Consider the following 12999-nt stretch of genomic DNA (forward strand, 5'->3'; position numbering starts at 1 on the left):
GGCTCCCTGCTCAGCCAGGAGCCTGCTTCTCTCTCTGCCGGCCACTGTTCTCTCTCTCTCTGAGGGATAGATAAATAAATAAATAAAATAAAATAAAATAAAATAAAATAAAATAAAATAAAATAAAATAAAATAAAAATTTTTTGGTAACAAGCTGAAAAATTATTCAGGGCTCCCTTATTTAAAAGTTACTTGGGTGATTTCAGACACCTGTAAGGAAAAATTAAGATGAAGGAAAAGACAGAAGTATCCATTTGAGATACGAGGAGAAAATGCTAAGGAGATTCTTTTCAGCTCTACTCATTTAAGATCTCACCTTCTGCGTTACCGACTAATGAAATGATAAAGTCAAACGGAGTAACAGGAAATGACAATTATGAAACAGACATATAAAATTTAATCCCTTTGGTTTAAAATACATCTTCAATGATACAATTAAAAACAATAAGCAAGACAAAAATTTATTTCATAAAACAAAATATAAAATAGTTATGACCCGTGTCCCATGATATCTTATCTTAGAAAACCAGCAGTTTAGTTCACATACTTCATTAGAATATTTTTATGTAAAAATGTAACCGGCAATCCTACTTATACAAATGACCTATTCTAGCTCCCTGAACCTAGATACCCGTGATTTTATCTCCGTTATAAAATTACACTTTTTAGTACTTTTGTATATTTAAACGTGTGTACAAAATGTTCCCTTGCCATCGTAATACAGCCTCATAAACTCATGAATGCTTTCTAGAATTGTCAGCATACAAGACAGTCAAAGCTTGAAGGCTCTGAAACACAAGACAATAGAAATCACTTCTCGTAAGGAAGACGAGGAAGGACTCCATTTGGGGTCGTGTCACCCACTACACAACAATCTCACACGTGGTGGAAGGACCGTGTGTTCTCTCTCTCGGCACGTATGATTGTAGCCTACACAACAGATAGGAAGCGCGGTAGTGTTCTTCCTATACTTCATTTGTCAAAACAGTGCAGAAATCTGAATAACACCACTCTCAAGAGCAAAGAGAATCTCTGCCACTCGAGAAGGGTTTGCTATGCTCGGGGACGACTGCCGTTGCGGAAAACACGGACAACACACTCGGTGAGTTCCACTAAGCACGGTACTCGATCTGCTTGATATATGTTACCAAGAATAACTCAACCTTTCATTTAGGGAAAGCCTTCAAGGTAGACCTTATTGCGTCTCCTCACTCTATGTACAGACACCACATTTATATATTATCTATTTGTATAAGACACGTATGTACACATTTACAGACAGGCCTTCAAAAACGTATTGCACTTACACACAACACAGCGTTAGCTTAACTGATCCCTACTGTAACCCACTTCAGTTCTTCCTAAGAAAGGCAGTTGATATGTTCAAGAAAGTTGCAAAGGAAGATTCAGTAACATGCCCTGTTTGAGTAAACATTTTCTGGAGGATGAGGGGCTGAGGGAGAAAGGACGCATCCTCTCCTCTTCGGATGCCACTCCCACTACCCTGAGGCAGTCAGAGTTACAGTGAGTTCGGGCAAGGGCACGAAATCCTTAAACCCAAGCCCATTGCCTTTTCTGACTTGCACTAGTGAGCAGGCCCACTGACACTGAAGAGACAAGGTAGATAGCCCAATATTTTTATAAATAATGTAGCAGATATTCCAAAGGTTCCCAGAGAGTCTACAAAATCTTAGAACAAAGTTTTCACTTTTAATCCTAAGTACTGATATCAGAAAATTCAAACATAATGGCGCATGGATTTCTGCCGTCTGGAAACGCCAGTGCGGTATGTCGAACGCTATCTACAAGCCAAGTGCAGCACCGTCTCCAGCTCGAAAGGAGCCCCTTCCGTTGACATCCACCCATACCTGTGATGTACCTGCAGCTGGCCAAACAGCGAGACCCGCGTAACCTTCCTTGAACTCGCCGCGAGTGGCGGGCCGGCGTGCCCTTAGATCTCAGTGAGGGTGAGTCTGTACGACCCCCCCGCTTCCTCAATCTGCAGCTGGAAGGTGTCTTCATTGGAGTAATGCTTCACGATGTTGTCGTCCATGTTCACCAGAATCCTGGGAGAGGAGAAGCAGGACAGGTCTACTCACGCCTGCTCGTGTGGAGGCAGGTCACGGCAGCGTGGCCACGTACCAGCTGCGACACGGGAGACGCGTTATTTACAAACCCTCCCTCAGCCTCAATCCCCTCATCTCTGAAACGGAGGTAGCAGCGGCGCCTGTGTCACAGGACTGCTGGAGCACCACATGGGGGCTCCGGTACAGCTCTTCTAACAGCGCCGGGCCCGGGAAGAAGCAAAGCATCCTAGCTTATTTACCGCGATCACTTCAGCATGTAGGAGTCGCTCGATTCACAGGAGCTATTACACACATTCAGCTAATGCACAAATTAAGTCTGCAGAAGAAGCACCTCAGTGACCCAGCTTTAGAAAGCATATTAGTCAAATTAACCTATGGGATCTGAAACCACAGCTCCCTGACCAATTATCTTCCCCGGCAAGTTATCCTCCAAGTTTAACCGAACTACTAGTAAGTATTTGCTTTAGACCGAAGCCAAACGATTCTTATGCCATTCTCTGCTTATCCATGTCAAATGCACAGTCACTTAGGTGAAATGGAACTGAAAATATTAATTTCTGGGCAAGGAAGCAATGTTCTGTGACTGAAAACATGGTCCAGGGCAGGAGAATACAGCAGAGGGAGCAAAGACTGAACTTGAACCATGGCCTCGGCACTAACCTACTACCTGACCCTGGATCTGGCAGGCTCTCTGCCTCAGCTGCCTCATCTGTAAACTCATGAGGGTCACACCCAGCTCAGAGGGTGATGTGGAAATTAAGTACCACGCGAAGTGCCCAACCCAGTGCCTGACTCATGACCGGGACTCAACGAGCCGGGTGGGGCTTGCTGTTATCCTTAGTACATTTCATAACGGGCTCTGGAGCCTGGAGCCTCTTCTCTGCTGCCAGGCACGGGAAGTGCAAATAAAAATTTTACTTGAAAAAAAAACATCCCTGCTTTCATGTTTCTCTAACTTTTTCTAGACTGGGCACAAAAGCATGTGAATCACATTAATGTCACAGAATATTAATGTTATTTAGAAGTACTAGGAAGGCCAGTTAACGCTTACCCTTTTTTACATTTCTTGAATATTTTCCCAATCTTATCATGGGGCACATCATATTTGTCTGAGATCTAAAAGAACAAAGAAAAATAATTACAAGGTGCTGATCTCAAGGCTTTAAAACACAAACTAGAACTATAAATACCGTGGTACAGTCACTCAGTTTTCTGTCTTTCAAACACGCACGTGCACAGAGGTACACGAAACCCACGCGTCCCGAGGGAAGGGGTGTTACCTGCCTTTGGAGGGAGCTGCAGTCGGGGCCCTGTTTCTTCCCCCTAGTTTACTGATGTCGCTCTGTGTATTATACGGTCATCTTTTTAAAAAAATGACTACAGAGCAGTTTCAGATTTACAGGAAGCTGGCGCCAGAAGTACACAGCTGCTTGGCACCCCACGGCACCCCCAGGGCTCACACCTCACGTCGGGTGGCACTTCTGTTGTCACGACGAGACCCCCTCGCTACAACGTCATGAACTAACACCCCCAGTGTACAGGCGGGGTTGTGCGCAGTGAGCAGTGACAGGGACCTGCCCGTCGCCGGCACTCTGCTCTAGCTCCGAGTCCCACACGTCGGAGCGCGATCAGCTGTGACTCGCTTTCAACAGAAGTCACGGTTCTGAGCCTCAGCCTCCCCTCCTCGGGAAAGGGAGACTCTGACTTCCTACAGCACAGGACTGCTGCGAGGACTGCTGCCTGCTCAGCACAGAGCAGGAGTGAACTTCCGATACAGAATTATGGGAAGGAAAACAACACTTTGATGTCCCACAGCCCAGGTAAACATCAAAGTCCCTGATCACAAACCAAGACCGTGCCTCTGTCCGGTCGGCCTAGAGCCTCTCGGAGAGCAGCACAGACCTTCGCAAAAGCCCAAGGCTCCGGCTAACGTGGCTGCAGCCGCTGGGGTGTGCCCCTCAGGCCCGCCTGAGCCTCAGCCCTTCCACCCTCTTTCATGATCCATGAAGGTCCAGACAGCAGTGAAATCAGTGTGGTATCAAGTGTGCGGGTTTCCTTTCAGAGCACAGAGGCTATCTTTGAGGATAGAGGGTGAATTAATCCAAGGATAAGCTGATTCAGTCTACACCAAATGCTTCATTTGGACCTGTGCAGACCACCCCCAAACCGGGGTTACCACTGATACTCGATCTGGAAGAGCAAAACTCAAAGGAGCACTGAGAAAGGGGGCCTCAGGAGGCCAACCTGCAGACTGCTTTCAAGCTAACGAAAACACCCAGTTCAACCCAAATCTAAGCTCCCATCGTCCAAACAAATCCATTTCTTTTGTGTATCACCGGCTAATAATTACTTGCGTATTTATGAAGCGTCAATTAGGAAACCACAGGCCTGAGAGACACACAACAATGACAAATTCTTTATGGGTTGTGAGCATGTTGTATCTGCACAGTAAGTCTCAACCTTTTTCACTTCTTTTCTCTCCATAATTGAGAGTTTGCACTGTTCTGAAGAAATGAGGAAAGGTCATCCGAAGACAAGGTAAGAAAGAGTACTCTAGGAGAAATCGCACAAAGCTGAAAGAAAACAGAAAGCCCATGGTGCTGGCTTTGGTGGGGGAGGGAATGTGCTCAGACACCTGTGAGCCCAGGGACCCCGAGAGACCACGGCTCCCCCAGTCCATTGTCCCCTCGCACTGCTTCTTTTCTTCACTGCATTTATCAGTGCCTGGAAAACTACTTCTTAGCTTCTTCGCCTACTTTCTTGTCCCTATACCTTTCTAACTGGACCCTCAGCTCCACTCAGCAATGTGTCACTGACTCTCGTGACTCTAGTGGCTGGAACAGAACGTGGCACGGGGCAGGTGCTTAACCAACGTCTGTTAACTGAATCCGGCACACTGCGGTTGTAGCAGAGCCGCGGGAAACCCATTTCCAGTGACGCACACACTGTGAGCTCAAAGATGCCTATGATTTCTAGGGGGTTGATAAATATCAGGATACAGGGCTGATTCCTTGAATCGTATCCCGGGGCAAAGCCAAACTGGCCTCCTTCTCATGCCATCTCTTGCTGACGTCCTAGAAGGGCAGGCCGGGGTCAGTCTGCTCAGTGCCGAGGTCCGACTGGGAAGGATTATGGTTATCACTGGCTACACGTCTAAATATTCTCAAATAGGCTTTGGGTAAGGACTTGATACAAGCTTGGTCATTCCCCGGGATTGGGAGTTTCAAAGGCAGACCAAGGAGCCACTGTTTTTATGCATGAAGTTTTTAAAGATTTCTATTTGATTAAAAATAATTTTTGTGAGCTTCTAAATGGTTTGTGAAATGGCAGTCTTCCTTTAACCAAGTATATTAGAACTATTTCAGGGGCGCCTGGGTGGCACGGTTAAGCATCCAACTCTTGGTTTCGGCTCAGGTCATGATCTCAGGGTGCTGGAATCGAGCCCCGAGTCAGGCTCCACACTCAGCGTGGAGTCTGCTTGAGATTTTCTCTCTCCCTCTCCTTCTGCCACTCCAGCTTGTGCTGGCTCTCTTTCTCTCTAAAATAAATAAATTAAATCTTAAAACAAAAAACAAAAAAACCCTAAGTCACAGATCATCACAAAAGCACTCAATTCAGTTGACTAGACGTTACTGAGAAGTTACCGTCTACCAGCTAGCGCGCTGGGTGTGGTGGTGCGAGGCCCGGTGGGGAAGGCCCTCTAGACGACGGAGGGCCCCGCGAGACTGGATGAAACGGGGGCTGTGCTCGGGCTTCAGAGATTTCAGTGCAACACGGAATCTGGGTGGTCTGATACAATGTGTTTCAGTGGAATTCTACTTAAGTGTGTTTAGCTTTCCGAAGAGCGTTTCCAGGCTTCTACGACTTACCGCCTCCATCAAGCCTTTCAAAGACGGAGTCCTGAGCATCAGGGCATCAAAGACTTCCTCTGACTCCTTTCGTACGTAGAGCAGCACTAATCCGCAGCCAGGAATAGGAGGGGGAAAGACAAAGGACACAGTTATTCCTATGAGCAAAACGAGAGAACAGATCCTGGATACTGGTTAAACTAAAAAGAGACACCCGCATCAAGAACAGTGCCCGTGAACCAGTATCGAATCCACCTGGAAGAGTACGGTTTCCAGCTTCTTTTAACCCTGCTCTAAGTCCACGCTTCAAGCCAAGAGCTGGTCTGATGGAAGAATATTCAAGAAAGTCAAGCTAGACAAGATTTGTTCGAGCAATTCATGCTTCTGACAGGTTCAGAATCCACTTCGATCTGACAGCTCCCACAAGAGCCGTGACCCAGCGCACCTCTCTTTGGTTCCTCCGTCCGCGTCAGCTTAGCGGGAGGTGCCATGGCAAAATCCTCCTCCGATCCGTACGGACCCCTTTTCAAGTTAGACCTGCAGGCAACCCAAATGAGGAGATTAGTGACTTCAGCTTCAATCACTTGCAGAAACAAAAAGGAGTTTTAGGGTCTGTCACTGAAGTTTAGATTTAAAATGACCTTTGTTCTTTATCTGGTCCAGCTTCCTTAGTTTGTGGGTGAAAACCTGAGGCCCAAGGAAAGACACTGATTGAACCAGCTCATACTATTTGATGGCAGAGCTGGGACTATACTCAGGTCACCTGCCAGACACCTCCCCATTGCTCTTACACTAAATTGAGCTGGCTTCTTAGGAACGGAGAGCTTCTTTTCAGGAAGTAGGATTTGAGATATAAACACACACACACACACACACACACACAGGTGGTAACAAAGGAGCGAATGTGTTAGCAACGGGGGAAGCGCATCGGCAGAGCCAGGCTGGCTACAGTAGAACGCTCTGCAGGAAGACGAATCCAGAAGGGCAGCCTGGACGCTCATGGGAATACCTGGATCGTCTGGCTCAAGGGAATTCTAGACTCATGTCACAGGCTTTAGGAAATCTTTCAGTTTCGTGAAACGAGAATGCTGTAATCAATGTGTGTGGCAAAGACTGGAGGGGACTCCAGGACCCATAAGCAGAAGAACCTGCGAGAGGACTCTGGGGACAATCACAGCATAAAATTTGAAAGGGTTTGAATACAGTAGTGTCAGTGCAAATAAAAAGAGGAAATAGACACCAGTGTGTTTGAAGAAATAAGTTAAGTTATGGGGTTCAAGTTCTATGTTGCGAGGGGGTTCAGTGTGGGTGAGCAAGAAAACAGTACAGTAACTGAAAACGAAGAGAGTGCTTGGTTTGGAGCAGAAGGAGAGCTGCAAGAATAGGGGCTGAGCCTTAAAATACTCCGTCTGTCTGTCTCAGTGTCCAGCACATACTAGTCCCCCCATGAAAGCGCCTGCAGGATATGTCTAAGCACACGAAGCGCTCTAGAGGCAGTGACGGATGGCCTTCAGAGAAAAGGTTCCCTACGCAACACGGGTCTGAAAGGGGAGCCCCAAGAGGGGACCAGGCCCTCAAGATGGTGGAGTGCTGAGCAGGGGGTCTGCTGGTGTGGGCAGTCAGAGCCCAAACGGGCCACGGAGGGTACCCACGTGTCAGGGGGCAGCGACCCCTCCACAGCAAGGAGCACACCCAGGGCTGGGTTCCTTCTCCAGAAGGGAGCAGGGTTTCTTGGAGAAGCAGCTAGTCCTCAAGCTGGGGAAGAGAAAGCACGAGCGCCTGGAAGACGCTGTGCCTGGACCTGGGGGAGGCTCAGGGAGCAGGGGCGGAGGGCACGTCGAAGGGGCTCAGGAGCAGCTGGACCAACTGAACTTCTAGGGCAATCTGGGCTAAGTGAATGATAACAATGATTCGCAACTTGTTGAATAGAGCTGGAAACTATGAGTCCATGCCGATAATAAAGAAAAAAAAAAGAGTAAATTTAAAGTCTGATGAGGAATGAGATTTTTACAAAGCGACAAAGCACCTCCCCGCAAAACACTTATTACAAAAGGAGCACGAGTGGCCTCATGGCAGCGAAGCCTGGCAGACACCACCTTGATCAAGTGTTCAAAGTGAACGGCCTTAGCGGTGGGTAAACCAAAATTATGCTACTTGACAGGACACCCTGGGAACGCAGGCTTATGTCTATGACATTCCTGCCAAGATGCGTAATTACCTGAATCTAATCATGAGAAAACAACAAACAGACCCAAACTGAAGGACATTCTATGAAGCCACTGACTTGTAATCTTCAAAAGTATTAGGTCAGGAGAGTCAAGGAGACACTGAGACTGTTTGAGACTGAAGGAGATTAAAGAGACAACTACATACACAGTGTGAGTCTGGACAGGATCCTTTTCTGCTATAAAGGGCATTATTAACAAACGACAAAAACTGAAGGGAACGTCTTGTTAAAAACCTGGCTCTGTTATGTGGGAGACTGTCCTCATTTGCAGGAAATATACACTAAGGAGTTTAGGAATGACGGGTCACTGAGCGTGCAGCTCACTCTCAAATGGCTCAGGAAAAAACGAGTTCTTTGTATTGTACTTGCAATGTTTCTACCAGTTTGAGATTATTTAAAAACAAAAAGAATTTATTAAGACAAAACAAAACATAAACCTTACCCTTCACCCTCCAATTCTTCTGGGGCAATAGGAAGGACCTAAGACAAAAAGAAAAAGAAAAAAAAAAAGATTGCTTTTCTAGTATATGCTCAAAATATTTCAAACCATAAGTGACTTATTCCTAAAATGAAAATGATTTTGAATCTGTCTAGTCTAGTACAAAATCCTTTAGCTTTGTTTTTCAATAACCAGATTCCTATAGGCATCCTGAACTCCTCTAAAGCAGGGGTTGGCAAACTAGGGCCCAGGAGCCAAGTGTGGCCCAATGCCTGTTTATATAACCATTTACTGGCACACAGACACCCTCACTCATTGGCATGTTGTTTATGGCTGTTTGGGCACTACAATGGCAGAGTAGGAGAGTCTCAACAGACACCGTGTGACTCCAAAAGCCTGAAATATTTACAATTTGAGCCTTTACAGGAAAAGTTTGCCTACCCCTGCTCACCGCAAAGCTTCTCATTAGAAACTGGATACATGGTTGGGGCGTCAGCGTGGCTCAGTCGGTTAAGCGTGCCACCCTTGACTCTAGCTCAGATCATGATCCCAGGGTCATGAGACTGAGCCCTATGTAGGGCTCCACACTCAGCGACGAGTCTACTTGAGATTCTCTCTCCCTCTGCCCCTTGCCCCACCCTGTGCGTTCTTTATCTCTCTCAAATAAATAAATAAACCTTAAAGAAAAAAAAAAAAGAAAAGAAAAAGAAACTGGTTACATTGGTAATGCCCTCCCAACCCCCAAAACTCTAAAAAGTCATTAAACCATATAAATCTGTGCACAAAGTGGGTGGCACACTATCTTCTTCACATTTTTGGGGCTCTGCACAGAAAGCAGGCTCTGTCCACTCGACCAACGCTGCTATCTCTACTAAGCTTCTGCTGAAAGCAGGGTGTGGCTGGTTGTGAAAATTTATATTAATTGCCGAGATGTGGCTATCTATGTGCCAACTATGATTCAGTAACGGAAACGATGCAAAAGAGCCTTCAGATGTTCTCTCTGCCACGAAGGCTGCCTACCTTAAGTCTCCCCGTGGCTTCTCCCTCATGCCCAGAACCGTGTAAGTTAAATCCGCAAGATCATAGACTCAGACTCCCAATTACGTCATTATTCTAGCATTTTTAAAATGAACTGAGACGTAAATACGTGCCTACATACAGAGTGAAGTTGACAGGTTTGGCACTTCGTTTCCTTCAACAGTGTTTACACCTGCTCTACTGTAAGGACATCACGTCACCCCAACTGAATATTCCAGAAGGCTGACCCATAACACTAGTGAAACCTCGCTAAACTTCGGCTTCTGTTTACCACGAATGCCAAAGACTTTCTCTTGCGCCACCCTGGGATCCTGGTTACCTACGTGAGCGCCCCGCTGAAGGTTGGCAAAGTGCACATCAGGAATGAAGAGGACAGGCTGAGTATCGAGATCAATAAAGGGCTTGAAAACCGTGATATCCATTCGTTTGTGAGAGGGAAGCAGTGGCACTTTAACATCAGAAACTAAAAAAAGAATGAAGACACCACAGTCAACCACTTACATACACATACTGGATGCAGGCCACAGAGCATTCTCCTCAACTTTAAGAAACTTAAATGGCAGCACCGTATATGGTACAGGTCATGTTGCCTGAACTAAGGAAAATCACAGTTCACGTGAAGAAATACGTTGTGTATATTCATACTAAAATCAACTGAACATCTTGGCAAAATCAGAAGAGAAAAGGCTATTTTTAAACATACACAGAAAATTTGGAACAGAGGCAAAGCATATTTAATTTTTGTCTGAACGGCTAAGACGTATAACCGTATAAACATAATTCAGAAGTCATTTCACCTTAGCTGTCATGAGGAAATAATTCACATTCTAACAGCAATGTAACCTACAACTTGAGAACACACGCCTTTATGCCTGAACTTCACCTCAGAATTTAACCTCAGAGAGGCTCAGAGTACGTGCGACTGACTAGGTTCTTTATTTGTTAAATTATAGACTCCCTCGTCCCTTGTCATCTGCCCTGAAGTCCTCGGTGGTGAACTCTCCTGGTCAGCTCTCTCTGAAGTGACATCGGGAGTCTGCACTTTGATGCCAGTTGGAGAAGCTAACGTGCTGTGCTGTAGGGCAAACGTCTGCTGAGCTAGACAGACTGTTCAGAGGCCAGCTGCTCGCGGCCCACGTCCGACAGATGAAACACCACCGCCACAGAGCAGCATTTCCCCCCTTGTGGCGGAGAGAGACAGGATTTTGTGAAGATGAACACTGGTCACATTAAAAAAAAAAAAAAAAAAAAAGGGAACAAATAGAGCTTGCCTGTGAAATGCCCACACAGGAGCCTTCCAGATTCCGAAACGTTAGACTATTATACATAAGACGACTATGCACTTAGAAGTAAGACATCCTCAATTCTCAAGAGTATCACTATTATAAAAATCTAGACAGGTCCCGGCTTTATTATCAGCTCTTCAGAGAGAAGATGTGTTATTTTTCAGGACTGGAATCAGTAACTTGAACTAAAGCTAACAGCCCACATATCTGAACTCTGGAAAAACTCAAGAATCCTTTTCTGTCGCTCCCCCAAGAAAATGCCTTTAGATCAGCCATTCATCGGACTGTGTAACCAGTAAAGGGAGCAATGCTACCACTTCACAGCATTAAGTATCCGCTACTGTATCTTTTGCTTGCAAACTCTAGTCACCACTCTGAATGGAAAAGATCTGAAACATGCAGAGGAAACATTTCTACTTACAGGCATTCAACTGGGAGCTGGGGTCAGTACACTTGCCTTTTCTTTTGCTTTGTTTTCGTTCTTCATCCCTGATTTTCCTTTCAGCTCCCTACAGGGGAGACAAGGCATGATTGTGCTTAACCGATCCTCTTTAAAATATTTAATTCTTATCTGACGGGTGGGGAGAAAAGTATCCCTCTCTGGAGATGAACTCCATTAATTATTATATTTATGGAGCTTATCATAGTAGTTTCCTCTAAAAAGCCTGGGGTTTTGTTTTGTTTTGTTTACATTTCCTTTTTAGAGAGGGAGTGGAGAGGCACAGAGGGAGGGGGAGAGTGAGAATCCTTAGCAGGCTCCATGCCCAGCATGGACACAGGGCTCGATCTCACAATCCCGAGGTCATGACCTGAGCCAAAATCAAGAGTCCGATGGTTAACCATTTGAGCCACCCAGGCGCCCCTAAAAAAGCCTGTTCTTAAAACTGTTCATGTGAAATCATGGGGCAATAACATTTACTTAAAAAACAAATAAAGCAAAATTCCCCTCAACAATGACGGCGGCCAGGTTCAGTGAAAAGCTGAGAAAATCTGCTAATGTACCACATTGCCTTCAGAGCCTAGGTGACGCTCCCGTTGTCTAGGAGACAAGTGGACGCTGCTTTGAGTGCGCTTTCCTACACGGGCAACGTTATCATTGAAAGCTGTAATTGTGTCCAAGGACAGACACGACCGGCAAAGATTTAAGTAGAAATCTGCATAATCAGTTAAAAGGGAAAAAGCGTACCCCCAATCCTATAAAGAGAACACATACACACAATATGTATCAACTATATGGGCAATGGCGGTGCTGTGCAATTGAACCCACGAAAATAAAAAAACGACCATGTTAATAACCAACATGACCCAAAATTAAGCAAGTAGAATAAAAACATAACTATGAATTAATCATTTTGCTTCACCTGTTAGCATTTATTTCTGGGTGGTACAGGTTTCTTCATAAAATTACCCAGTTAAGTCTGAACAAGTAGCTTATTTTTCTGCAAATAAATTCCCTGCTAGCAAAGAGAGGCAATGAAAATCATCCCACAGATCCTAGCACAATTATATAATGAAACCACATTTTAAAAAACAGAATACAAACCACCTTCTGCTTCTTCTAGAAGGTGTTACTATACTAACATATTGGTAAACATATAATCTGCTTTTATAAAAAATGCTGTGTAATGCTGATACAAACATCACCTCCTTGACATAGAAAAACAGGTCAATATCTCCAGTCTCCCACCCATTACCATATACTTGGTCTGTATCTCTCTCAGTTCTTTCCAACAGTCTAACAATAGCTTCACTATGATGATAAATTATACTCCCCAAAAGGTAGTTTTAAAAAAATAAGACATTTCCCTCCCTACTTATCAGCTCCACCCATAAAGAATAAGGGACTGTGCTTCCACTCAAGATGGGACTATCACAGACCAGACTTACCCTCCACCCTGAGACAACTTAAACAACAACAAAAAAGACAGATGCATGAAACAAGGATTTTTAAGGCCAGGACTACCAGGCAACAAAGAACAGGGATCCCTGAGAGACAGGAAACAAGCAAGATGGGTCCTCCAGGGGCTGACTGCCTTCACAGTTCCCAGGCCGTGGCACAGGGAGGGATGTCCAG

At 45.4% G+C, this 12999-nt stretch overlaps 1 protein-coding gene across 1 annotated transcript in view; it reads right to left on the reverse strand.

The window, feature by feature from the left end:
- Positions 1–409: 409 nt before the first annotated feature.
- Positions 410–12999, reverse strand: part of GRHL1 (grainyhead like transcription factor 1) — a 52892-nt gene continuing 40302 nt past the window's right edge. The window contains exons 11-17 of the mRNA XM_087863206.1: positions 11347–11434; positions 9963–10102; positions 8605–8642; positions 6381–6472; positions 5957–6042; positions 3139–3203; positions 410–2066 (exon numbers count right to left, since the gene is read on the reverse strand). Of these exons, the coding sequence (XP_087719332.1) occupies positions 1952–2066; positions 3139–3203; positions 5957–6042; positions 6381–6472; positions 8605–8642; positions 9963–10102; positions 11347–11434 (624 nt within the window). The 3' untranslated portion in view covers positions 410–1951. The remainder of the gene's footprint in view (positions 2067–3138; positions 3204–5956; positions 6043–6380; positions 6473–8604; positions 8643–9962; positions 10103–11346; positions 11435–12999) is intronic.

Source organism: Ursus americanus, chromosome 7 (genome assembly GCF_024610735.1).
Source record: "Ursus americanus isolate L20-20 chromosome 7, mUrsAme1.1.p, whole genome shotgun sequence".
In the NCBI taxonomy this organism is placed as follows: domain Eukaryota; kingdom Metazoa; phylum Chordata; class Mammalia; order Carnivora; family Ursidae; genus Ursus; species Ursus americanus.